Source organism: Canis aureus, chromosome 5 (genome assembly GCF_053574225.1).
Source record: "Canis aureus isolate CA01 chromosome 5, VMU_Caureus_v.1.0, whole genome shotgun sequence".
Taxonomy (NCBI): domain Eukaryota; kingdom Metazoa; phylum Chordata; class Mammalia; order Carnivora; family Canidae; genus Canis; species Canis aureus.
The window spans coordinates 86,139,765-86,166,970 of NC_135615.1; the positions used below are offsets into that span (position 1 = coordinate 86,139,765).

The window sequence follows — 27,206 nt, forward strand, 5'->3', positions numbered from 1 at the left end:
CTGGCCAGGAGGGAGACGTGAGTCTCAGGCCGACAAGTAGTTGCTACTGACTCAGTCGCTCCAACACAAGGCTCACCGCTGAGCACCGTTTCTTGGGTCTCAGAGGTCACCTGTGAGTGGTTTGTGAGACAAGGTGACCATGGATGAGGTGAACTTGAGCTCGTGCTACTCGATCTCACCCATTCAGCCCTATCCAGAAAGCTCGAGAACGGGCATATCTAAATGGGATCTGGGACATCATGATCCACCTCCTGCCCCTCCCTTGGCCCCCCGACTGAGCCAGTGAGGAAGACAGCAAAGCAAGGGCCAGAGGGGCACTCCAGACCACGTGGTGGGGGTCAAAACAAGCCTGGCATTTTAAGTTATGCCTTCTAATATCTGGTATCTAACACTTTTAAATTAACATGTTTTGAAAAACTAAAACTTCTGAGATAGACAATTAAAATGAAGATAATTATAGAAAAGCCATTTTGAAAGACAACAGATCCAAGGCTGAGTTATGTTAAAGACACAAAACTCGAGCTATTTTCCATCACTTTGAAGTAATTTTAACCTTTTCAGACTTTTTATAAGTGACTTAAAGAAGGGGTTCTGGCTGCATTTTGGAGATTGAACACTTATTAGTAGTTTGAAGAACCATTATTCTTCAAACAGCTTCACTTAAAAACATGGGTCATGTTCTCATGTAATAATTAGAAGCTAATTCAAAAAGGACCTTTACATTTAACCTGAAATTCTCTAACAGACTGTCACCACATAAATATACATGGCACAGCCAGGACAGGGAAGGAGGGAAGGAGGGAAGGAGGGAAGGAGGGAAGGAGGGAAGGAAGGAAGGAAGGAAGGAAGGAAGGAAGGAAGGAAGGAAGGAAGGAAGGAGAGGCCACCCCAAGTCTGCTAATATTAACTTTAAAAAATAAAATTAGGAGTGGAGTCATTTCAGGGAACAAACGAGAATGCAGCCATGAATCAGACGTTCAGGTTCTTGTTCGTGAAAGAGTGACACGCAAAAGCATGATGTAAGTAAATAGAAACAGAACCAAGAAATACTTTTATAGATTCTTACTTGTAACCAAAATATTTGAAACAACACAATAAACTCATTTATTCTGGTCCCTCATCTCTTCTTACCTTTGTAACCTTTGTCGCATACTTAAAAGTTTTTCTAGGAGAGGATTTGGGTGTGTCACATTCTTTTGGAAGAACCCAAGAACGGTCTACTAGTCCCGGTTTCTCCCAGCTTGCTGAGTCTGGGAGATGGGAAGCCCTGCTCTCTGGCCGGAATCCTGAACCCCAGTCAAGGTTAAAGCAGGAGTTTGAGCGGGTGACTTACTGTACGGCTGAGAAATGAGGTGAGGGGGCTGGACAGGAACCACCTGTGTGGCTGGGCCCAAGGACGAAGGCTCGTCGGCAGCCGTGCCCGACTGCTGGAAAGCCAAATCAATCTCTTCATCTGTCAGCCCTGGGGGGAGAAAAGGACATAATTGCAGGTGAATACCTTTTGCCACCGTCCCGGGCTGCAACGAAATCTCCCCTGAGACAAGACCCTGGGAGCCACAGAGTGCCTAGGATCCCGGTAAGCTTCCTCCCCGATTTCGGATTCTCCGGAACCTCTCTCAGTTGCAATTTAACCTTAAGCGACAGAATATTAGCCTCCACACTGCTTCCAAATGTGGCTCATTCAATTTCCTTAATTTATCCTTGAGTTTATTGCTGCTTTTGAAGTCGCTCCGTACTGCAATTCTCCATTCTTCCCCCGAAAACAGATACCATCAACTGCAAATGTGACTCATTTTAATCTGTAATGGTGTTAAAAAAAGAGGGGGAAAAACTAACAATAATGCATGAAAACAGACAGGGAAACAAAAAACTAATTATTGGGTGAGACGACTAATTAGTCTCGATCGTTTCCGAAGACGGGAATAATTTGCTTTATTTTATGACAAATGCAGAAATAAAAAGAAAAATCAGGACTGACTGTGATTAGTATGAATGGGATATAGAATGTAAAGAAGAAAATAAAACAAGAAAACAGATCAAAACAAGGCCAGGCCCAAACTTTCAGATGGTTATTGCTCTAGCCTAGCAGAGGCTGCCTGTATCGCCGTTGGCTAGCTTTTCTGCTTCCCTTTGTTTTAATCCTCCCGACACGAAGGCGCACTGCGCTCAGGACAGCAGGGGACAGCAGGGGACAGCAGGGCGCCGCCTGCAGTGGCTATGCCCCGTGGAGAGGATCTGCCCACAGGAGGGTACCAGGCCAGGCAGCACCCATTTCCAGGGGGCACGCGGCTGAGGCGGACCGGGGACGCGGGCCCTGGGGGAAGAGGACGAGGGTGTCAACCAAGCGGAAGAACAGGAAAGAGGCGTGAGAAAGGCCCCCCACAGGGCCGCCCCCCCACAAGCGGGCACCGCGGGTGCAGACGTGCTCGGGCGCCGGGCCGGCAGTGCGGGGAGGGGACTGCCAGGTCTGCAGAGGGCCCCCCCCAGCCGGGCTGTCCAGGGGTCCCGTATCCCGTGTAGCCACCACGGGGGCCTTCACACCAGGGCCGAGGGCTTCTTCGGTCCGGGCCGCAGCTCCCCTGGGGTGGATGAAGTACCCGGAGCTTCGGAGATCAGCACCTCCGAGCTCACGCCCGCTCCTCCCAGGGCCTGATGCACCGGGCACGTTACTGTGCCGAGCTCCGCGCAACCCCACGCCGCTGCCGGGAAGTTGGCCGAGCGCCTCTGCTACTGGTCAGGCCCTGCCCTCCACAGCCGGGCCCTCGGCCCCCTCCCTCCGCCCAACAGGTGAGGGCTGTCCCCCACCTTGAAACTGCAGCCCTGCCCTTTCCCCTCCTCCCGGGGGGAGCCCGAGTGGAGTGCTGCCGGGGGGGCCCGCGCACCCCGTTCTCAACACACGGCCGGGCTGGTGAAAGGGCAGGTGACAGGACCCTCGGGCCCGTGGGGCTATATGGCCGCTGCGTTCCTCCTCCCAAGCTCCCCAGCTGGCCACAAAGGCCCCCCGAGAGAGACCGAGGCAGGGCAGACGGCCAAGCCCCCAGGAAGGGAAAACTCATCAGGTACCCGGAGCGCCGCCTCTCAGGCTCCATCCACCTGGGACTGACCGCCGGTCAACTTCCAAAGACAAGGGGAGGCCCTTTCAGAGTTCTCGAAGGAAAGACACGGTTTTAACCAGTGCATCCTCCGCCGCGGGGGAGGCAGGCACGCGTGCGGCGTCAGCAGGACGGACGGTCACTGGGACACCATGGAATTTCATAAACCTGGTGCTTCATGTGCCTTGTCAGCCGCTGGCTGCAAATGAGGATAATTTTCCCAAAAGGAGCATTCAGTTGCTTTCTCATGTTCCCTTTTGGCTCTTTCAAATATAAACAAGTACGATAATGTTTAACGCTGGGGAAATATACACTAAGTCACGGGCTGTGCTGCGGCCCTGAGAGCCAGAGCCGGTTAAAGGGACAGCGCTCCCTGCCCGCTGCTCTGCCCTCTGGCCCCGAGCTCTTACGAAGCCTATTTTCCTAATAAAACATGTTCCTTGCATTATTGCAGCCGAGCCCACTAGTGAGGCCGTGGTATAAAGGGCATCAGCACTTCCTTCCAAGCTCTTGTTTTTCAGAGACCTTATCATTTGATGCTCTAAATTTACATTGGCTGGAATTCTGATATGCCCAGTCCTCCAGAGAGTCAGGGTTTTGATTTAGTTACATAAAATGAATCACTTTTCTTCTTGTAAAAAAAAAGAAAAAAGCATTTTCATGATCTCACTGAATAATACAATTTCAGAGCTGGACCATGATCCCAGCCATTGCGTTCATTTAATAGATAAAGAACAACAAGTAAGGCTGGAGGATGGTGGAAACGGGCCTCAGACCCCACGATGCAGGGCATGGTGCTGCAGGCTCTCCATCTGCCCCGGTGACCCCCCCCCGCCGCCCCCAGCACAGAAACCACTAATGGCAGATTCTGAAATCACGTCTTAAGTCTCCCAGCTGGTGAGAGGTCGAGAACAGCGCGAAATGGTCTCTCTCAGCCCCACCTGGCACCCCATCCACAGGTGAGAGCCGGCGAATGGTATTTGGGGGCCTAAACCAAAACAACACAGGATCCTATCTGCAAGTGACACCTGAACAACTTTTCTGAACCCCAGAATGACAAGGGGAGAGTGTCCCTGTCCCTGTCTCATTCTAATATTCTAGCTCCCAGTAAATCCAAAGGCCTCTCATAGCCCGGTGCCTATGCTTCCCTTACAGCCCTCTTCCTTGGGGCACTCCCAGCTTGGGGGTGGGGGTGGGGCACTGGCCAGCCAGGTTCAGGCCTCTCTCCACTCAGGTGAGTCATCTGGAACTCACGGAGACTTGGTGGGAAGGGGTGTCATCTCCTGCAGAATACAACAGTTATCCACCCACCCCGACGGCCGTGTGCTCCTGGTGCTGAATCGACCCTGCCCTCAGGGAAGAGGGACTGCCCCAGGACCCACACACAGGGCATCCAGGTCCACCCTCCCCACCCCCGCTCCCCACGAGACAAACAGCAGAGAGCTTAGACTGAGACCTTGCAGAATCCCAAAGGTTAAAAGGAATAATAAAGGAAACCGCCAATTGGAAGTGAATTATATTTGGCTGCGAAAGCTGAGGCACAGGCTATATTATAAAAGGCATCTCTTTGCGTTGTTTACCATCACCCTGACTAATGCAGACCTTTTTTTTGTTGTTGTTTTAAATAATCTCATGCAAATTAGACACACACACTTCCTTCCAGTTGATTGCTATCTGCAAGGAATAATCTAACCGCAGAGGGACCGAGCAAGGGCTGAGCAGAGCAGAGAAGGGTGTCGCCGTCCTGTGGCGGGCAAACCTCCTGCCCTCCCCGTGCACCACCTCAAGTCTTTCCTTTAGCTGCTGCTTTTGGAAGAATTAACTAATTTCGATAAAGCCTACGATTTCCTTTTAGCTGGGGTGTCAGTTTGCATTATCCGATATCACTAGCACTTTGCACTGAGATGCTTTCAGTAACTTCACCTCTGCCACTTGCCAATTCCAAGAGCTACCAGCCCTGGTCTGTGACAATTAAAACGTATCACTGCTAGAGAGTAAAACTAAGAAAGTCCTGCTCAGTTATTCCATCCCCTTGCTAGCTTTGGTCAAGAGGAGGAGAAAGGAGCGAGGGCACCTGTCCAAAGTGAGCGGGAGGCCAGGACGCCTGCCTGTGAGAGGCAGTGTCATTTCACCTTTAAGACCACCGCTGCCTGACTGGCAAACCCAAGAGGTCTCAATTCACATTATGCAAACGAAGGTCCCAAGCACCCCCTGGAATCCACGTGGACTCCTTGTTCTCTCAGTTCTCTGGAACCTACTTCCAGAACCGGTGCCCTTTACAAGGAGATGGCTGCTGCCCCTGTGCAGAAGCTGGCCAAAGATTTCTTTTCCAACACTTTCCCCAGGGTGGGATTCTTTTAAAAGAACAGAGCAAGCAAGCTACAAGCTATTGATTAATAAAGCCCCTTGTTACTGCTGTGGCAACTGAAGTGAAAGGCCTGGGGGAGGGGGCAGCTGCTGCACCTGCTTATTTATATCCCCTAGAAGATACACAGATCTGTTTTCTTTTTCTAAAGGTTTCGGTTCAAATGCAAACAAAACCAAACTGGTTGACTTTGTGAGCTGGGAGCGCTACCACTGCAGGTCCCTTCCCACGGACTCAGACAAAACCGGGCATTGGGAGGAGCTGACTTTTTCCTGCGGGACCTGGCTGTGCAAGAGCTTCTCAGAATAAGTCAGCTCGATGCTGTCCCCAGTAACCGCTGGGCACTGCCACGGGGCCTGGCCCTATGCAGGTGAAGCAGAAAGACAGGTGACAGCAGACAGCAGCATCCCCTGCATCTCGTAGGTCAAACAGCAACCAGGACAGTAGGGGTAGGAATAGTTTGGAAATAAGCAAGGTGATGAACACCCAATGGCAACTTCCAGCCCGGCCTGAGTTTTATAATAAAAATGTCAAGTCTGGCTGGGATCAGGGAACAGGGCCAGAGGGCCAGCAGCAAAGGGCGGCCGTCACAGGCTGGCCACCGGGGCCATCTTCCTCCCCCGTGCACAGGACGTGGGTGATTCATCTGGGACGCGCAGAAACCATGTGGGGGTCACCTCTCTGAGAACACTACGAGTTATCTCCCCATGCACACTCTGAGAGGAGATGAGGCAGAGAAGACAGCTGGCTAAAAATACTCCCCAAATTAAAAGAAAAATCAACTCTCTCAGAGAAGGCTAGGGGAGGGAAGAGGGAAAAAAGTATTTTTATTTTATTTTATTAACATTTCGTTGGAACAGTAGAGTACAATAAGGACTCTCAGAGCCTCTAAAAGTCGTTGGATGACCTGTAGACCCCTATTTCCCAGTGCCTTGTATAAAATTGAATTTTTTAAACATAAATTACACGTAATGACGACACTGTAAAAACTAACAGTAATGGAAAGCTGTGCTGTATTTCATTAGCCTGTATTATTCCGTGCCACCTGATCCAGCCGGGCCTTGTTTATGAGTTAGTGTGTTAGCAGATGCCGATGGAAGCATTTGCTTCGACCTTGCTCTTCTCATTGGGGCATGAAATTACGACGGCAGCACCTTGATATTACAGCCATAAATACAGTAAACTGCAAATTTAAGCCAACGGCTCCTATTGTCTCTGAACATAAAGCTGATCGGTATTTATTTAAAAGGAGAACAAAAAAAATATTATATATCACCTTGTTTATGGGGCCTCCCCCACCCACTTTCTTATCCCCTCCCCCAGCCCCCCAACCTGTCTAATTCACTCGGTTAAAATATTAAGCAAATAAGCCAAGTGCTTTCTCCTCTACTGATTAACTATTCCCAAGCGGCAAAAACAGTTTTTGAGAAAACTAGTTCCAAATATCATTACCCCCTGAATGAAAGAGTTTTTTAATAAAAATTGATGCCATGCTAGGCCGGTTCCCACCATCCTGATGCTAATATGTAAATTCAGGAACAAGACATGAGACTTTCCTGTCTCCTTAAATGAGGAAAGTTCAAACAACAAGAGAAAAGTTGCTGATGATGCCCTGAAATTCAATGTCCTCTCGGTACCCTTCTAAAAATCGTTAGGTAGAAATGCTATTTCAAAAAGCAGCAAAACACTGCCTCCTGCCACCTGAGGAAAGAAAGAAAGATACCTAACCAAGAATATAATTCTCATCTCAACGCAGGGAGCCGGGGACCTCTCATTAAAACTTGCACTCACCCCACCCCCTTATCCCAGTGAACCATAAAGACAATATATCCTTTAAATACATTAAATGTGCAAGAAAAATAAACACAAAGACAAAAGGACACTGGATATCACCCAGCCACGTCTCCTAGTATAAATCACTGAGTAAAAAGCCAGTGCAAAATGTACTGCGCTGTTAGCTTCGAGCCTGTGGAAGCGGGCGGCCTCTCTCTGCCGTGAAGTCTGAAAAGGGAAGGCAGGCAGCTCTCCTGATGTAGTGCAAGAGGCTCTCTCTGTGTCTCCGAGAGGCAGACGAGAGATGTAAAAACTCAGTCAAGTCCAAGTTTGGAGGTTTCAAACCGCTGGGGAAAAGCCCCGCACGCCAGCGGCGGGCTGTGCAGGCCCCACCGGCCAGGCACGCGGGGCTGTCCGCGCGGTGATGTCCCCCAAGTCCGGGGGAGCAGTTTTATTCCAAAGTGCACAGGCCGGGGCCACGGGACCCCGCACAGCAGGGTCAATGACCAGGATCACAAGTTTGTACCTTTCCTTCAGATCCGTTAGTCCCCCGGAGCCCTAAATTACTTCAGGCACACCAGTCACCGAGCTTAGCTTCTTCCGCAGAAGGAGGAAACTTCCCTATAAAATTTATTGAGCTTCTCTGGGGAGTAGTATAACTGGTGAACAAGACAGAAGTGAGCTGCCCCTCTGTGTAACACAAATTGAGATCTCTCCTATGAAAGACTGGGAGGGCTTCCAATCAGCATCCACAGTGTCTGCTTTTAGATCTATAGTCTAAAGGGTTTTTTTTTTTCCTTTTAATCCCTCTCCGCTAAATTAAAAACAAAAGCAAAGAGGAGTTGATTTTGTTATTTGATCATCAATTCCAAAGGATTCATAGCACGGCAAACACCGTCACCGGCTACTGTGGACGGCAGCATCTAAGCTGGCAGGGCCCTGGCAACAGGCTGAGAAGTCAGCCCTGCCCCCGAACAAGTCCTGGGGCAGGAACTGTGTCTTTAAAGCCCGAAGGGCGTGATAATCAGGAATCATAGCTACTTGGATGCCAAGGGCCAGATAAGCCAAAGTTATGTTTGTGCATACGCAGAATAGCCAAATTAATAAGCACTTTTAATTATACTTGAATCCTGCTCCTGTTTTAGAAGAAGCAGAGAAGTGTATTTAAAAAAAATTTTTTTTTCCCACCTTTTAACAACCATACCAAGAAACAAGAGATTCAGATCTGGAAGAAAAGCTGAAGCTCATCTGGTTGATCTGTTCTTTTCCTTTCCTTTTTCTTGTGTTTTAAAATCAAGAGAAAAGGACATAGAGAGGGACAGTGACTCACCCACAGCCCCTGGTGAGCCCCAGAGGCAGATCCAGATTCTCAACAATAAGTTCTTTTTACAGGGCGGCGGTGGGGTGTGTGTGTCAAATACAAGCAGCCTGACATGCCTGCTCCCCTCTACTGTTTGACACACCTAGCACATTTTTAGTAAGCAAATTCTTAGAATCAATGGTCTTGAAAAAGAAGAAAAATAAAAATATATATGAAGCATAGGGTGAAAACAAGGTAAATGGTATACAGAACCTCTATTATTAAAAAAAAAAAAAGAATGTATACATCTACACACACAAACACACCTATTTAGTTGTGTGAACAAGCATAAAATAGAGAGGACACAGGTAACGCTGATTACAGACAGCGAGGGGACTGGTAGCTGGGGACAGAGCCTGAAGGCAGACTTTTTACTGTCTGTCCTTAGGAACTGTATTCCATTTCCCATTCAAAGGGATAAATTATTTTTTAAGAACAGAGAGACTATCTGGAAGGGGGGGGACCCTCCCTGAATCCTGAGCAAAATCACTTAAAACGGTTATCCCCATTTTCTGGAAGAGAAAAACCAAGACAGAAAAAAGGTACAGAGCTGGGCCCAGAAACTGGGATTAGAATATTATCCACATTTTCTAATTTCTTGCTTAACCCATTGTGGCTGTAATCATAGCAGGCAAGAACAAGGTGGCTTTCTTTTCCTTCTTTTTCTTTGTGTGTGTGTGTGTGTGTGTGTGTGTGTGTGTGTGTGCGTGTGTGTGTGTGTGTTTTTAAAGGCAGGCATCTGTTCTATTTTGACACATCCTGGCCGCCCAAATGTTTCTTTCAGCTCTAAATATTTGCTTCACCAATGGAAATGTTTCCATCACTGCAACAAAACAAACATTTGCTTTGGAATGGTAGGGACAGCCATACGCTCTGTTTCGTATGTTACTGATTTGGGAAACAACTTACTGTGGGTCCCAAATCAAGGTGGAGATTTTTGTTCCTTAAGGAGAAGCTGGCACAAGAGCTCAGTGTACCAAGACACTCTTCAGACACAGCTGAATGCAGTGATGGTTCAATGTACATTTGGGATTTTCTTTAACATCTTGAATCTTAAATATATGATCAGAAGGCTTATGATTTGGCATTCAACTTACTTCAAGTTTTCTTTTTTTTTTTTTTAAGATTTTATTTATTCATGAGAGAGAGAGAGAGAGAGAGAGAGGCAGAGACACAGGCAGAAGGAGAAGCAGGCTCCATGCACCGGGAGCCCGATGTGGGACTCGATCCCAGGTCTCCAGGATCGCGCCCTGGGCCGAAGGCAGACACGCAAGCGCCACGCCACCCAAGCGTCCCATTCCTGAAGTTTTAAATTGCCATGCAGCTATCAGACTTTTTTGAAGTCCTCATATTAATCTGATATTAACACATTAAAACATGCTATGTCCTAATAGGTCAATATAGTACATAAATTATTTTGTCACCACCTATTTGTATAGTTCAAATGAATTTGGTATTGGTTGCTATAGTCAACATTACTAGCATAGAGATAAATATTTAGTACTCAACCAAATCCATAAATATTTGAGTGCTTATTTTGCTAGGCAATGTGAGAGCCAAGACCTCATCTTCCCTACCTGTTAAATGGCAGCCTCCCTAAGACCTCTTCCCCAAGAAACTTCCCCGTAGTTTTATGCTGAAAGAGTATTTTGTCTGTCTTCTATTTTTAATACATGTAATATTGTATAATATATAAACAGAAGATCTGTAATACATAGACCCCTCTATCTACTGAGGGTAAAAATAACACCTATTCGTATGGTTCAAATGATTTTGAATTTTCAACTGCAGAAAAAAAAAAAACACGGAAAATAAAGAAAAACACAGAAAGTAAAAATCATTTGTATTTCCATCCTCCACCTAGAAATAACAGCCAAAATTAATTAAGCTCAAGTGTTCAAAGAATAATTTTAGGAGCTTTTTACATTTTAAACTGTTTGAATCCCAAACAGCAGCATGGCCACCAAGGAGAGCAACTCTGGGGCTCCACGTCACTGTGCCCGGGGCACCTCGTGAGCCTGTGCAGTGTTTAGCCCAGGTGGCCAGAGGTGGCAGGGGTGGCCCCTTTGGCTCGCAATTTCCAGGTAAGAGAACGGGGCTAACAGGACAGTAAGCAGTCTATCTCAGGTCCTAGTGTCTATGGGCGCAGATGGACAGGAATTTGCAGGACTCCAGCCAACACAGGGGAAGTATTCCAAACCTCTGTTCATGTTGAAAGGAGACACTGACATTCCACCCTGACTCCTGGTGTATCATTCAGACGTGTTGGTAAGATTATTAAGACTGAATTTTTTCTAAATAAAAATGACTTTTTTTGGCATTAGAATACCAAAGCTGGCAAAGGTGCTGTGGAAGTGCAAACTGAGAAGCTTCCAGAAGACAATTCGGCACTCTATCTCAAGAGTATTTAAAAATGTTCAGGGGCACCTGGGCGACTCAGTTCGTTGAGCATCCGACTCTTGATTTCAGCTTGGGTCACGATCTCAGGGTCACAAGACTGAGCCCCACGTTGGGCTCTGTGCTCCACATGGTGTCTGCTTGAGACTCTCTCTCTCCCTCACCCTCTGCCCCCCGCCCCGCCAATAAAGAAATAAAATCTTAAAAAATAAAAATGTTCATAACCCTTTGACTCAACAATTTTACTTCAAGGAAATAATTAAATACGGTAGTATAAGACCAATGCACAAAGATGGTTCCTCACTATATTTTCAAGAAGAGCAAAACATTTAAACAACGTAAATGTCCAAAGAGGGCTGATTAGACAAATTAGGACACATTTCAGTAATGTGATATTATTCAACTGTGCACATTCTCACGAACAATTGCTGATAGCATGGGAAAATGCTTTTGGTACATTAAGACATAAAAGGCTTGATGTTATATTCATGTTATATTCATAGCTTGATCTTAATTACATTTTAAAAAAGAACAAAAGAAAGCAGGAGAGTTGCATCACTTTTAACTTAATCTGAATCCAACTTATAGATGTTGAGAAAAGAGAAATTACACTACAAGCAGCAGGGAGGGCCCTCCACTCCATTCAAGGAGTGCTGTGTTTGCAAGCGGGCGCAACATAGGACGTCTGAATTTGCCGTCTGCCTGTCAGCTCACTGCACACACCCAGCAGTGTGAGCACCTTGCCACGGGGAACTTTTCCCCCATACATCTTGGCACCCACATGCAAAGCCAACTGTGTCATCTGGTGTTAAACCAGAGATCTGTTTCAATGTGAAAAAAAATGTGGCCATACCAGACTTACTGAGAAGTGATACAGTGGTATCCTGCAAAACACTTTCCTGTAGGATTTTTAACAATTGTTTTAAAAATTAATATTTAACAGATATATTCCCATAGTACAATTCTGTACTCTAAAGATGCAAGGAGTATACAGCGCAAAGGTGCCTCCCTCCCACTCCTACCACCTGGCCATCCAGTTAGATCTTCCAGAGAAGATCTAACCACTGCTACTAGGCTCTCACATGCCTCATAGAGACAGTCTATGAATAGGAAAGTGCCTTTCTATATCCATGTAATAGACATTTTATGTATTAGTGTATACATGTGCATGTATATTTTTTGTACAAATAATATCATGGTGTAAACACTATGCTACAACTTGCTATTTTTAATTCATTTATCTTTTTTATTTTTATTATTTTTTAGAGATTTTATTTATTTATTCACGAGAAATACAGAGAGAGAGAGAGAGACAGAGACAAAGGCAGAAGGAGAAGCAGGTTCCCTACAGGGAACCTAATGTGGGACTCAATCCCAGTACCCCGGGATCACTCTCTGAGCCGAAGGCAGATGCTCAACTGCTGAGCCACCCAGGCATCCCTAATTCATTGATCTTTAGAGAGCATTCCTTATTAGTACCTGTACCACTCTCTCATTCTCCTTAGTGGCTATCAGGCATTCCATTTTGTGGACATGCCATAATTTATTTAACTCGTCCCCTACAGAACGCGTATCACAGAGCCCCAAAACAAGTCCTTGTATGTGCCATTCGTACATGTGCGAGTTGTCCCCGGGAGTGGGCCCAGATATGTGCAGTTTTAATTTTGATAAACACTGACTAACCCTCCCTCCTCGGAATGGTTTCCACTCACTTCCCACCGGTGTGTGTGTTTCCACAACCTGCCCTCCTGATGCTACCAAGATTTTTCTTTGTCATCCTGAAAGATAAAAGAATGGCCTTATTGTAGTTTTAAGTACATCTGCTGGCGTTCAACAAATATATAGAAGAGCACACATTTTATTTTTTATTTAATTAATAAAAATTTTTATTTATTCATGAGAGACAGAGAGAGAGAGAGAGAGAGAGGCAGAGACACAGGAGGAGGGAGCAGCAGGCTCCATGCAGGAGCCTGACGCAGGACTCGATCCCTGGACTCCAGGCCCAGGCCCTGGGCTGAAGGCGGCTAAACCGCTGAGCCCCCCGGGCCGCCACGAGCACACAGGGTAAGCACACGGCTTGACATATTTTCACACGGTTTAAATATCCTTGTGGATACCACCCAGATTTTTTTAAAAAAATAATAAAGCAAGAGCCTCCGGCAACAGCCCTCCTGTGTCCTCGTCACCACTTATCCTCTACCGCCAAGGAGGAACTGGGTCTGTTTTGAACTACGCAGAAAGGGACGCTGCAGAGAGCAGAAAGGCTCTCACAGGACTCCTGCCGCTGCTCAGGACAGGCCTGTGGGACGCGCCTGTGGGACGCGCCACGCTCCGCCCGCCCTGACTGCCCAGAGTCGCCTCCACAGGACAAGCCCGAGCTGCAGTTTATCCGTTTGTCCCACAGCAGTGCTGCTGATCACATTTTTACACGCAGACTTCCGGGGAACTGCTGGATCACATGGGGTGTGCGTATTCTCAGTCGAGCAGACACTGTCAGCGTTCCGAGGTGGTCAGGCCGATTTACACTCACACCAGGAGTGCTGGAGACTTCCAGCTGTTCCACAGCCAACACCAAAGTCCAGGGGTTTTCCATCTTGGCCATTCTGGTGGGTGTGAAGTGATCATCTCATTCTGAACTTAATTTGCATTTCTCTGAAGACTAATGAGGTTGAACGTCTTTTTGCATATTTAGTGTCTTGGTTTGGTTTGGTGCAGTGTGTGTAGATACACACTGTTTTATATACACAGGCACTGTGTAACAAACTATCCTAAGTTTGTTAACTGTGCTGTTAGAAACTTCATTGCTGTCTGTCTGTACAATCAATTATTAAGAAAGAGGTTTTAAAACTTTCCCTTGTGATAGCAGATCTGTCTAGTTCTCCTTCAGTTCTGTCCATTTTTGCTTTTGCATAATGAAGTGATGCTATTTGGTATATACATACTTAGAAAGGTCAAATCTTCCTGGTGATTGATCATTCTGAAATCTCACTCCACTCGTAAGTCCATCTTGTCTGATATCAGTACATGGTTTCTTTTGGTTAGTGTTTGTGTAGTATCTTTTCCCATTGTTTAACTCTTAATCCTATGTGTCTTTTCATTAAAGCTGTGTTTGCTGTAAGCAGCACTGAATGGGGGTTAGATTTTTTTTTTTAATAAAATCTAATCTTGACAAACTTTGCTTTTAATGGAGTAGTTAGTCTATTTACATTTAACATGACTACTGAAATTTGGGGGTTTATTTCTTTCATCTCACAATTTGTTTTCCTTTTGATCTGTTTAATGCCCTCCTTTCTCTTCTTGCCAACTTTTTAATTCAGCTTTCCCCTCCATTGGCTTGTAGTCAAGGTGGCTTTTGACGGATTTCTTCACTGTAGTGTTACTAACTTTCCTTTTGTAGTTATAAAACAGCTTGGAGGAGAGACTCTCAAACTTCCACCTCTAATTTCAGCATCTATCAGTGGACTGTGTGTCTGCAATGATAATTACCGTTGTGTTTGCCTAATGGGGGAATCCTCGATTTTTAAGAGTGAAAGGGGTTCTAGGTTGGAAATGTCTGAGAACTGATGCCCTAGATACCACAACACACCCTTGACTATCATTTCACAGAAATGAGAAATGTTACCATTTTGCCAATAATTCCAACACTTCATCCATCCTTCTGCCTGTGTTATCATCATACATCTCAATTATACATGTTTTTTTAAAAATTTTAAGTGCTTTCTTAATTTTTTTTTTAAAGATTTTATTTATCCATGAGAGACACAGAGAGAGAGAGGCAGAGAGACACAGGCAGAGGGAGAAGCAGGCTCCATGCAGGGAGCACAATGTGGGACTCAACCCCAGGATTCTGGGATCACTGAGCTACCTAGGTGTCCCAATTATAGATGTTTTAAACCCCACAAGAGGGGATCCCGGGGTGGCTCAGCGGTTTAGCACCTGCCTTAGGCCCAGGGTGTGATCCTGGAGTCCCGTGATCGAGTCCTGCATCAGGTTCCCCACAGGGAGCCTGCTTCTCCCTCTGCCTCTCTCTGCGTCTCTCATGAATAAATAAATAAAATCTAAAAAAAATAAAATAAACCCCACAAGACATTGTTATTTTACACAGCCAATCTCCATTTCTATTTGTCCCTTCCCTTTGCCTGTCTGCATTTCTGTGTCTTCAGGTAAGATCATTTTCTTTCTGCCTGAAAACCCCATTAGTTCCTTTCAGTGCAGGTGTGTCAGCAAAGAATTCCCTCAGTTTTGTTTATCTGAAATGTCTATATTTTTACTTCACTTTTAAAAAGTGTTCTATTGTGAAATAATTTCAGGCTTACAGAAGAGGTGCAAGAATAGTACAAAGAATTCTTATATATCTTCCACCCAGATTCTTTAAATGCTAAATTTGCTTTATTATTTACTCTATCAATCTATCTATATATTTTCCCCAAACTGTTTAAGATTAAGTTACAGTTAAGATTAAGTTCTTTCCCCTAAGTATTTCAGTATTTATTTCCTAATTCTTGGGCAGGGAGCCTATGCTCATATATAACCACAATACAATTAGCAAAATCAAGAAGTTAACGTTGTTTAAATTTTTTTTAATATATTTTTTATTTATTTATGATAGTCATACAGAGAGAGAGAGAGAGGCAGAGACACAGGCAGAGGGAGAAGCAGGCTCCATGCACCGGGAGCCCGACGTGGGATTCGATCCCGGGTCTCCAGGATCGCGCCCTGGGCCAAAGGCAGGCGCCAAACCGCTGCGCCACCCACGGATCCCCGTTGTTTAAATTTGTATCTGTAGCTGAGACCTCCCCTCTGTACTTGATTCACACTAACCCGTCTGCCCACTTGGGATCTCCACTCGTCTCCCTGATAGAGACCCCAAACCTACTGTGTCTAACACTGAGCTCCTCATCTTGCCCCACCAAGATTAATGCCAACTCCATCCTTCTAGTCACAAGGTCAAAACCCTTAGAGCCATCTTTAACTTCTGCTTCTCTTTCAGACTTCAGATCCAACAGATCAGGATATTCTGCTGGATTTACGGTCATATGTTACGTTAGCCAAGGGATGTGACTGGGAACTTATCATCTGACTGCTCTCCCAGTTTCCATCATTGTTCTCCAACTGTCTACTCTTAACATGGCAGCCAAGGTGATCCTGAAAAAGCTTAAGTCAGATTATGTGAGTCCTCTGCTTAAACCCTATGATGGTCTCCCATTTTATTAAAAGTAAAACCAAAGCCCTCACGTGGATCAACACTGCTGTATACGACCTCACCTCCTGTCAATGCTGCGATCTCAGCTCTCACTGCGCTCCACCTTGCCTGCACTCTGGCCTCCTTTCTGTTCCTAGAATTTGCCAAACATGCTCCCTCTTCAGGCTTTTGTACAGGTGGTTCCCTTTTCCTAGAACTCTTTCTGCCCAGAAATTTGCATGGCTTGCTTCCTCATTTTCTTCAAGTTTTTGCTTAAATGTCAACTTGGTGGAGACTTTCCAGACCATTCCACTTAAAATTGCAACCTTCCAAGAACTCTCTATTGCTCTTATTCCACTTATATTATGGTTCCATTTTATTGCCCTAACGATCTGCTTTCCTCACCACCACTACAATATAAGCTCCATGAAGGTAGAGCCTGGGGACTATTTTACTCACTGCTATACTCCCAGCAACTAGAATACTGCTTTGATTCTACTGGCACTGGTAAGTGTTCAACAAAATTGTGTAGAAGGAATAAATAAATAAATGGAACTTAATATGCAAAACAGCTGCTTAGGTTTGGGGAGAGATACCTGGCGCATGGAGCAAACACAGAGTCCCACCTTCTTGATCCCTCTTTGCCCCTGAAACATCTCTTTAGAACCTCTGAGGAGCCCCAGAGGTGAGTGTAAAACAGTAGCCATATATTCACCCTGCACTAGCCCGACGGGCCTTGCACTCCTCACTCTACCCTGATGCTCCACCCACTGCAGACTCCTTCCAGTCCTACTCCTACCTTGTCCCTTGTCCTGGGCTCTCTCCCACCATTAGAGCTTTCTCTGGTCACCCCAGGCAGACACTTGTCCGTGGTGATTGCCATCTATACGATATTCCCCTGGTTGCCAAACTTAGATAGCTTTGTAACCTTCCTTTTGTCTTGAACGGTCTTCTAAGGATTCTAATGTTGTTTAACTTTTACTGTCTTATTCACTGCTGTATCCCCTAAGCCTAACCTATGGATCAACTTGTAGTGGGCATTCACTGAACACTTGTTCAACTTGTGAATAAATGTGAATAAAAGCAAACTTAAATTTAACGGACTGCAGACTGTTAATAGCTGAAAGATATATTTGTAACACTTGGGGACAATCTATTTTTTCTCTCTTTAAAATCATGTTTTACCATAAAACTCATTACCACTGCCACAATCAACATATAATGTTATTTTTGAAGTTCCATCCCATGCAATAAGGCAGGACATAAAATATTTAAGAATTGGAAAAAATATCAAAAAATAATCAGTTGTAGATAATAGGATAACATATCCAGAAAAATCAATTCAAAAAATGTTTAATGAAATGGCTAGATTTGTTATACTTAAAAAAATTCAATTGCATTCCTATGTACCAGCAACAATTAAAAAAAAAAAGAAAAATTCCTTTCGTAGTAGTCACAAGAAACACAAAATTACTATGAAAAATCTTTAAATACATTAGATCTATATAAAGAAACCTTGCAAGAGAAATAAGAATGGTGAAATAAATGGAACAGACTTTTCAAATTATTTTCAAAGATTTGATCCAATAGAAATTCCAATCTTTCTTTATTTTTTCAAAAGTTCCAAAAGTTTACCTTGCAAAAGCACATAAAAATGTACAAGTGAGAATAATAAGGAATGTTTGGGAGTTCATTCGGTCTCCTCTTCTGGACATTTAAATATACTTCTTTGTATTTTATTTAGACTACCTCCTCTAGGGATTTCAGTATGCTTCCTTAACTCGTCAGAATCTACTGTGAATTAATGTTATACCACTTCACATATTAAGGACCTTAAAATGATACATATCATTATATCTGCCTATAGTGTACATACTGACATGTTTTACTAAAAATCAACTTCAGTTACACCCCCCTTGTGCCTTTTGTGTTGTTGTTCTAATGTTCATCACATTTACGTATATATGTATGTGTTATAAATCCAAAAAACATCTTATTATTGCTTTAGACAACTTTTACAAAATTTAAGAATAAAAATAAAAATAGTATTTTATATTCACCCACAAATTTCACATTCCTCATGCTCTTTATCCATCTGAGGACCCAAATTTCCACTGGTATCATTTTCTCTTCAGTATGAAGATCTTCCCTTGATATTTATTATGCTGACAGCAGTCTCTCTCAGCTTTTGCCGAGAAACAGTTATTTCTTCATATTTGATGGGTATTTTTACTGTGTATAGAATTCTAGGTTGACAGTCTTTTCTTTCCGTGTTTTGAAGATGTTCTTCCACTACCTCGTGGGCTAACCGGCTTCCGACTGTAACTCAGCCATCAGACTGATGACTGTTCCCTTTTCTTGTCTTTAGTATCCAGCAGCTTCACTATAATATAATAGATGTAATTTTCTCTGTATTTATCCTGCTTGAGGTCAGCCACGCTTCCTGGTTGCTGTGTGTGTGCATGCTGTAATCAAAACTGGAAGTTTTTCAGCCAACACTTCTTCAAATATGTTTTATGTCTCAATTTTCTCAGATTTTGGGACTGTGATTACCTGAATGTTAGGCAACTTGATCAGTGAAGCTCTGGTCCTGTTTTTTCAATCCCCCCACCCACTTTGTACTTTAGTTTGGATGATTTCTACTGACCTGTTTTCAAGATTGCTGATCCTTTCTTCTCTCATGCCAAATTGGCTATTAATCCCATCCAGCGAAATTTCAGTGGCAGGTTTAATCTTTTTCAGTCCTAAGATTTCACTTGGTTCTTTTTTATAGCTTCCATATCTTTAAGACACTCCACACCTCTTCATCCTTTCACTCATATTTTTCACATACATTCTTTCGATATATTTTTTCAGTTATTTTAAAGTGGTTGTCTTTTGTTTGAGCCTATTTCTATTGATTTTCACTTCAAGTAAGGGTCACAGGTTCTTGTGTGCTCATCTTCACATGTCTAGAAAAGTTTTTATTTTATACTGGGCATTGTGGATGATAGGTTTTAGAGGCTGTGGGTCCTGCTGTCTCCTTCTGAAGAACTGAGTTTTGTCCCAGTAGGTAGTCAAATTACTGGCAGAGCACCCTAATCTGGGGCAGGCCATTTTATACTTTCTTTCTTTTCTGCACTTAATCCTAGGGAAAATGCCACAGTTGTAGGCATTTCCTACTTCTCCTCCTAATGGGTGTTCCTTCTGGGGATTCAAATGAAAGTCCAAGGGGTTTACCAAGACTCCCTAACTTGATAAGGCTCAAGCTCTAAATGCTGCCTTTTCCACAGTAGGTGGCTGCTGAAATCAGCCTGAAACCTGTGACACCTGCCCTGTATGTGGGCAGTTCAGGAGATAGCCTAGAATTTGAAGAGCATTTATATGCAGGCTGGGGTTACTCCCTCCAAAGTTTTCTTCTTCCTGCAACTCCTATTTCAAGTTCTAGCCACTCTGGCATCCTTGAAATCCATCCCCCAATTCTTCAAACAAACATGTTGGCAGCTTCTTGTTTAACTTCTATTTGCTAGAACCCGATGGACTGGAAATCCCTCAAGCAAAAAGTCGTAAGACTTGGTTCTCACTCAGAGTTGTTCCTTCTCTCAAGAATCAAAAACACTCCATTTTCTGGTTGCATTTGGTTGCTTTCTTGTGCCTTCAAACAACATTTTCAAAATATTTTGTCCAGAACTTATATCTGTTATTGGTGAGAATGTTATTCTGATACAAGCTACTTGGTTATTACTAAAAGCCAGAACTCTAACTCAGAATGTTTAGGTTTTTGTTTTTGTTTTTTAAGATTTTATTTATTTATTCATGAGAGACACACAGAGAGAGAAGGCAGAGACACAGGCAGAGGGAGAAGCAGGCTCCACGCAAGGAGCCCAACATGGGACTCGATCCCCGGACTCCAGGATCACGCCCTGGGCCGAAGTCAGATGCTCAACCGCTGAGCCACCCAGGCATCTCTGTTTGGGGTTTTTAAAAAAGATTTATATTGGAGAGAGACAGTATGTGCATGTGCAAGCAAGGGAGAGGGAGAGAGAAAATCTCGAGCAGACTCCCTGCTGAGGATGTGGCTGGATCCCACGACCCTGGGATCATGACCTGAGCTGAAATCAAGAGTTAGACACTTAACCAACTGAGCCACCCAGGCACCCCCTCAGAATGTCTTTGAAAAAGAAAAATGATGGGAGTGAATTTTGTTCTTATACATATTAATACTGATGATAAAGATACAGAAATTAAAACATTGTGGCAATTGTGCAAGAGTGCATAGGTTAATAAATACAATAGATATTCCTGAAAGAGACTTTGTTATATACTAAAATTTAATATATAATAAAGGAAGCAAAACAAACAAATAGGAAAAGACTATTTGAAGAACAGTTTTAGGAAAACTGATGTTTGAAAAGAGTGTCACTTCATATCATTTCATTAAATTCAGGAATCAAAGAGTTAAATATAAAAATACAAACCCACATACTAGAATAAAATGTGTGTGAATATTTAACTTATTGCTGTTTTGGTGTTTGTGGATAAACTACTGAACCTCTCTCATTCGTTTCTTTCTCAAATGCAAGAAGATAATAAAAAAAATACCCACCTCACAGGGTTCTTGTGATTAAATAAAGCCACTTAGCCCATTGCCTGACACATAATCACCCCTCAATAAATGTTAGCTGTTGCTGTTGTTGTTACTATAATTATTATTATTTAATAATTATGGGGAAGGAATCTCTTTCATAAAAATAATAGAGAAGTTATTAGAAGATTGATAGATTTGATTATATGAAAATAATCACTTTTATATATTAAAAAACATAAAAGGCAAGGAACAATGGGGAAAATGTTTGCAAACATGACAAAGAATTAATATTCTTAATATATAAAGGGCATTTAAAAATCAATAAGTAAAGCACTAATATCCCAGCAGAAAATAAAGGATTGAATAAACATTTCTGAGAAGAAATAAACATATTTTAAAAGTTCAACTGTGCTATTAATCAAATAAATGCAAATGAAAGTAATCTGAGAAAGTGGTCTTGTTCCTGTTTTGTTGTTTTTTAGGGAACAGACACATTTAGTATATTAAGAAGGATACTCTCAGACTCTGGTGAAGGAATTGGTAAAAATATGTGGAAAACTACTGCTATGTATCCAGAGTCAATAAAATCATACCCTATGTTCAATACTTCCTCATTTCAGGAATGTATTTTGAGGGAATACCAGACTTCTCTGTTTTTTTTTGTGTTTTTTTTTTTGTTGTTGTTGTTGTTGTTGTTTTTCTAATTCCTAAAATAAAAATTAAGGGGCACCTGAGTGGTTCAGTTGGTAGAGTCCCTTCAGCTCAGGTCATGATCCCAGGGTCCTGGGATCGAGCCCTGAGTCAGGCTCCCTGCTCAACAGGGAGCCTGCTTCTCCCTCTCCTGCTTCCCCTGCTTGTGTTCTCTCTCTCTCTGTCAAATAAGTAAATAAAATATATTTTTTAAATTAAGAAAGAAAAAGAAGTAAAAAAATAAAATTAAGAAAGAAAAGAAATTAAATACTCATATCAAGAAACTAAAAGAAGAATGTCAGAAAAATCCAAAGTACATGAAGGGAATTCTGTAGAAGAATGTTTTAAATTTTCCAAGTGGCCAAAGTTTCTTGCAGGTCTTCTTATTGTAAATTCTACTTTCACTGTCTTCTAGTCAGAGAAAGGGGTGCTATGTGATTTCTGCCTTTCGACTTTGAGATTTTTTTTTGTGGTCAATTTACCTAACTTTTTATAAATGTACTATAGGTACTGAAAAATTAAATATTCCGTTTGGTGGGTATAAAATTCTATATATTTATATACCACACAAGTTTATTCATTGTGATTATTTCACATTCTTATTTATTTTGTGACCGTTGATATGTTAAATTCTGAAATATGTTAATATCTTCAGCTACATGATTTTAAATTCTTGTATGTCTAATAGCTTTTGCTTTATATAGTTTTATAAAATGTTTTCAAGTACATTAAGTTACATGATTATTATGCCTTCTGGGTGGAGTGAACTTTGTAGTGGTATAAACTGACAATTCTTTCTAATATTTTCTAACTTGGAATTTCTAATCCGCAAATATGAATACTGCCAATTCTGCTTCTTTTGGATTGTGTTTGCTCACTACATACGGCCCATTGCTCATTTTAAATTTTCCTATGTTGTTTCATTTCAGATGTTTCTCCTGTAAACAGCATAAAACTGGCCCTTTTTTCCGTCAGGTTGTAGTGGGTCTGGAATCTGTTGTTTAAAAGGGAATTGTTTTAATGCATGAATATTTATTATATTCACTGCCTCTAGTTTTATAGTTTTTGTTTTTCCTTTCCTGACCTTTGTCGATCTGATCATCTTTTCTTCCCTCTGAATGCAAAGTTCCAAATTCTATTCTCCTCTAGTCTAATAAGAATGAGTCCTGTTTTTTTTTCTAAATTGAGAGATAATATACTAGTTAATCTTACGTACACAACTTGAAGAATTTGTACATATGCATATATTGTGTAACCACTACTCAGATGGAGACCCAGAAATATTCTACTACACCAAAAGGCAGCCCTTCCCATCTACACATTCCTCAAGGCAATGCTATTACTCTGATCCTTAATACTGGTCTTCCCTGTTCTGGAATTTCAGAAAAATGATATGTATTCTTTTACATCTGACTTCTTTGACAAAATTCTTTAGGATTCATCCATTTGGCGGCACAAAGCAATAACTGATCCTTTTTTTCTTTCTGTGTAATATTCTGTTATGTGTTTATATCACAAATTACCCATTATTCTGTTGATGGACATTTCCTCCCAAGTTTGGGCTATTTTTTTTTAAGATTTTATTTATTTATTCATGAGAGACACACACACACACACACACAGAACACACACACACACAGAACACAGAGGTACAGACATAGGCAGAGGGAGAAGCAGGTTCCCTGCAGGGAGCCTGACGTGGGACTCGATCCTGGGTCTCCAGGACCACACCCTGAGCTGAAGGCCGCGCTAAACCACTGAGCCACCTGGGCTGAGTTTGGGCTATTTTTAATAAAAATTAAAACTGGGATCCCTGGGTGGCGCAGTGGTTTGGCGCCTGCCTTTGGCCCAGGGCGCGATCCTGGATATCCGGGATCGAATCCCACGTCGGGCTCCCGGTGCATGGAGCCTGCTTCTCCCTCTGCCTCTCTCTCTCTCTCTCTCTCTCTCTCTCTCTCTGTGTGACTATCCTAAATAAATAAAAATTTTAAAAAAAATAAAAAAATAAAAATTAAAACTGCTACATAAATTTAGGTACATGTCTCTTCATGAAGATTTCCTTTGGGTCTATACCTAGTACTGGAATTGCTAGGTCACAGAATAAGGATATATCTAACTTTAATGGGAAGTGACAGTTTTTTTCAAAGTAACCGCACTCCCACTGGCAATGTATGGGAGGGTTACAGCTGCTCCACATTCATGTTAACACTTAGTATTCTCAGTTTTTAAAATTTTAGTCATTCTTGTGGGTGTATAATGGTGACTTGCTGCAGTTTTGTATATTACCCCAATAAGTAATGATATAGGCATCTTTTTTATATGCTCATCAACCATTTGGAAATGCTCTTTAACCTTCTGAACACTTTTTTTTTTTAAGATTTTATTTATTTGAGGGAGAGAGAGCACATGAGTGAGCACAAGCGATGGGGGTAGGGCGGGGGAAGGAATCAAGCAGATTCCATGCTGAGCATGGAACCTGATCTATTGCAGGGCTCAATTTCATGACCCTGAGATCATGATCTGAGCTGAAATCAAGAGCCAGACAATTAATGGACTTTGCACCCAGGTGCCACTTTTGAACACTTTTTAAAATTAGGTTATTTGACTTTTTCTTACTGATTTGTAGGAGCTCTTTATACATTCTAAATATGAGACCTCTGTCGAATACATATATCATGAGTAACTTTTTCCAGAAATATTGTTTGTCCTCTCGCTCCGTTATTGCTTCATGAACAGAAGTTTTTACTTTTTAAATTATTATTATTTACTTATTCATGAGAGACACAGAGGGAGAGAGCCAGAGACACAGGCAGAGGGAAAAGCAGGCTCCATGCAGGGCACCCGATGTGGGACTCGATCCCAGACCCTGGGATCAGGTCCTGAGTCAAAGTCAAACACTCAACCGCTGAGCCACCCAGGCATCCCAGAAGTTTTTACTTTTGATGTAGCCCTTTTTTTTTTTTCTTTATATGGTAGTAGGTTTCACAGCCTAAATAAGAAATCTTTGCTTACCTAAAGAGTATGAAGATACTCTTCTGTGTTTTTCTAGAAACTTCATAGATTTACCTTTATTGTTTATGTATATTGTGAGGTAAGAGTCAAAGTTGATTTTTTCACATGAGTATCTGGTTATTCCAAAACCATTTTTTGGAGCAATGGCACATTTTGTTAACTTATTTATCCATCAACATATATAGCAGAGAGCCTACTAAATCAGACACTGTGTTGGAGCTGAAGACCAATCAGTAAACAAGAAAGATACCACTCTTGTCCTTGTGGAATCTAGTGAGCAGTTTAACAAGTTGGCTATGTCAACTCTTAATTTCAGAAGATTCTTGGTCTGAGGAAACAGCTGAATAAAATCCTTAACTTGTGTCCAGTATCTAGCCACCTGATTGCACTAAATTAATTAAACTCCATGTTCTGCTTCAATTTTTCCAAATATCCTACAGACTGATGATGTTTAAGGGAAGGAAAATGGAGAACACCCACTGCTTTTGATATTTTTCTGATCATGAAAGTAATATTCCAAAACTGAAAACAACTGTTTTAACAGAGAAAAACTGAAAGAAGCCAAATGAGAAAAATCACCTGCAGCCTGTCATCCAAAAGCAATTACTGTTGATTTATTGGACATAAAATGAAATCACATCATAGCCAGAGATTTTAGTTATGTATAATACAGTAAAAATTTTGTATAATCAAAATTGCTCTTGAAATCCCTTTTTAAAGGAGACTTCCAGCTGGACACATGGCAGTTTGAACACCTCGCTCTGATTTTTATTTTAACTCATTCTATATTAACATGCTAAAAAGGATTCATGCCCAGGGACCTTCCAATTAGTCTTTTTACAGCCTCTGTCTTAAATGTTAGACAGCAAAAGACTGCCAGACATTTTTCTTTTTTTGACTGCCAGACATTTAAAGGAAATCTCAAAAACAAAAATCAGAGCCCTGAAAACATAATAAAAAAAGAACTGAGTGGAAACAAATTATTTAGACAACAGGAAAAAATAATAATATTCTCAGGGAAAAAAAAGAGATGCTGCATCCAAGAAACAAGAACAGAATGCCAGAAAAAAAGAACACTCAGAGAAAAAAGAAGTCACTTAAAGATCTGAGAAAAAAAAATCTTTTCACAAGAGAAATATTGGAAGATAAAATTATTACAATATAAAATATTGGAAGGAACTGTCCACAAAGTAGAGCAAAAAAAATCAAAATGATGGAAAACAGGAAATAAAAAGTTTAAAAAATATATCTGAGAATCAACCAGGACATCTAACATCCAACAGGAATTCTTGGAAAACAAAAGAGAACACAAAGGAGAGAAAATGATTAAAGAAAGAATATAGGAACATGCCACAAAGCTAAAGCATATGAGTTTTCTAATGAAAGGGTCAACAAATGACGAACACAGTGAATGGAAGAAAACCTCCCTAATGCATAGGGAAAATTTCAGTGAAATTTCAGAATATATAGAATAATGATAAGAAGTAAGACACCTGAGTGGCTCAGCAGATTAATAAGCATCTGCCTTCAGCTCAGATCATGACCTCTGGGTCCTGGGATCAAGCCCCGTATCGGGCTCCCCGCTCAGGGAGGAGTCTTCCTCTGCCCTTCCCTCTACTCCTGTCTCCCTCTCTCTCAAATAAATAAATAAAATCTTTAAAACAAACAAACAAACAAAAAAAAAAAAACAAAAAAAGAAGTAAACCTTTCAGGGGCACCTGGGTGGCTCAGTGAGTTAAACATCTGCCTTCAGCTCAGGTCATGATCCCAGGGTCCTGGGATTGAGCCCCACATTGGGCTCCCTGCTTAGCAGCGAGTCAGCTTCTCCCTCTCCCACTGCTCCTCCCCGTAATTCATGCTCATTTTCTCTCTCAAATAAATAAAATCTTTAAAAAAAAAAAAAAAAAGAAAAAAATTAAACACTTCAGAGGGAAACAAACAGTTCACAAAGAAATGATCAGGGATCTGAACGGCATCAGACTTCTCAGCATCAACACTGGAAGGTTAGAAGACAATAGAAGGTACCCACCCTCAAAATTCTGATGCAACATTATTTTTAATCTAGAATTCTAAATATAGCCAATCTAAAAATGGAAAGTGAGGGTAAAATTATGAACATTTTCAGAAATGGTTGGTCTAAAAATGTTTACTCTCCCACTCCCCCCCTGCTTCTTAGGAAGCTTCTGAAGGATTTGTTCTACCAAACCAAAGAAGCAATCCAAGAAAGAACACAGAGAAACCAGACGAGGAAACTGATCAGAAGGGAGAGATAAAGGGACTACCCAAAATAATGGCAGAGGGATGACAGCTACACAGCAGGTAGAGCAGAAAGTTCAGACTAGAGCAGAAGAGCAAATGGCACCAAGAAAAAAATAAGTCACCTGATGTCTTCGGTGATACCAGGGGGAATTTTACAGCTCCAGCCGAAATTCTGAGGATTATTTAGTGATTAGTACACAAAATACTCAGCAACCTGCCCCACCACAGAAATAGTCCTGGGATCTCTTAATAAATATTTTTATGATATATTAATAAAAACTCTTAATAAATATTTTCTTAAAAAAAAGATTTTATTTATTCATGAGAGAGACAGAGAGACTGAGAGAGAGAGAGAGAGAGAGAGGCAGAGACACAGGCAGAGAGAGAAGCAGGCCCCATGCAGGAAGCCGGATGCAGGACTCGATCCCAGGACTCCAGGATCACGCCCTGGGCTGAAGGCAGATGCCAAGCCACTGAGCTGCCCAGGGATCCCCTAATAAATATTTTCT

General features: G+C 42.3%; 1 protein-coding gene across 2 annotated transcripts in view; it reads right to left on the minus strand.

The window, feature by feature from the left end:
* Nucleotides 1-27,206, minus strand: part of PEX14 (peroxisomal biogenesis factor 14) — a 138,318-nt gene that overhangs the window by 24,437 nt on the left and 86,675 nt on the right. For both annotated transcript variants that reach the window (XM_077899675.1, XM_077899676.1), the window contains one exon: nt 1,334-1,462. In XM_077899675.1, the coding sequence (XP_077755801.1) occupies nt 1,334-1,462 (129 nt within the window). The remainder of the gene's footprint in view (nt 1-1,333; nt 1,463-27,206) is intronic.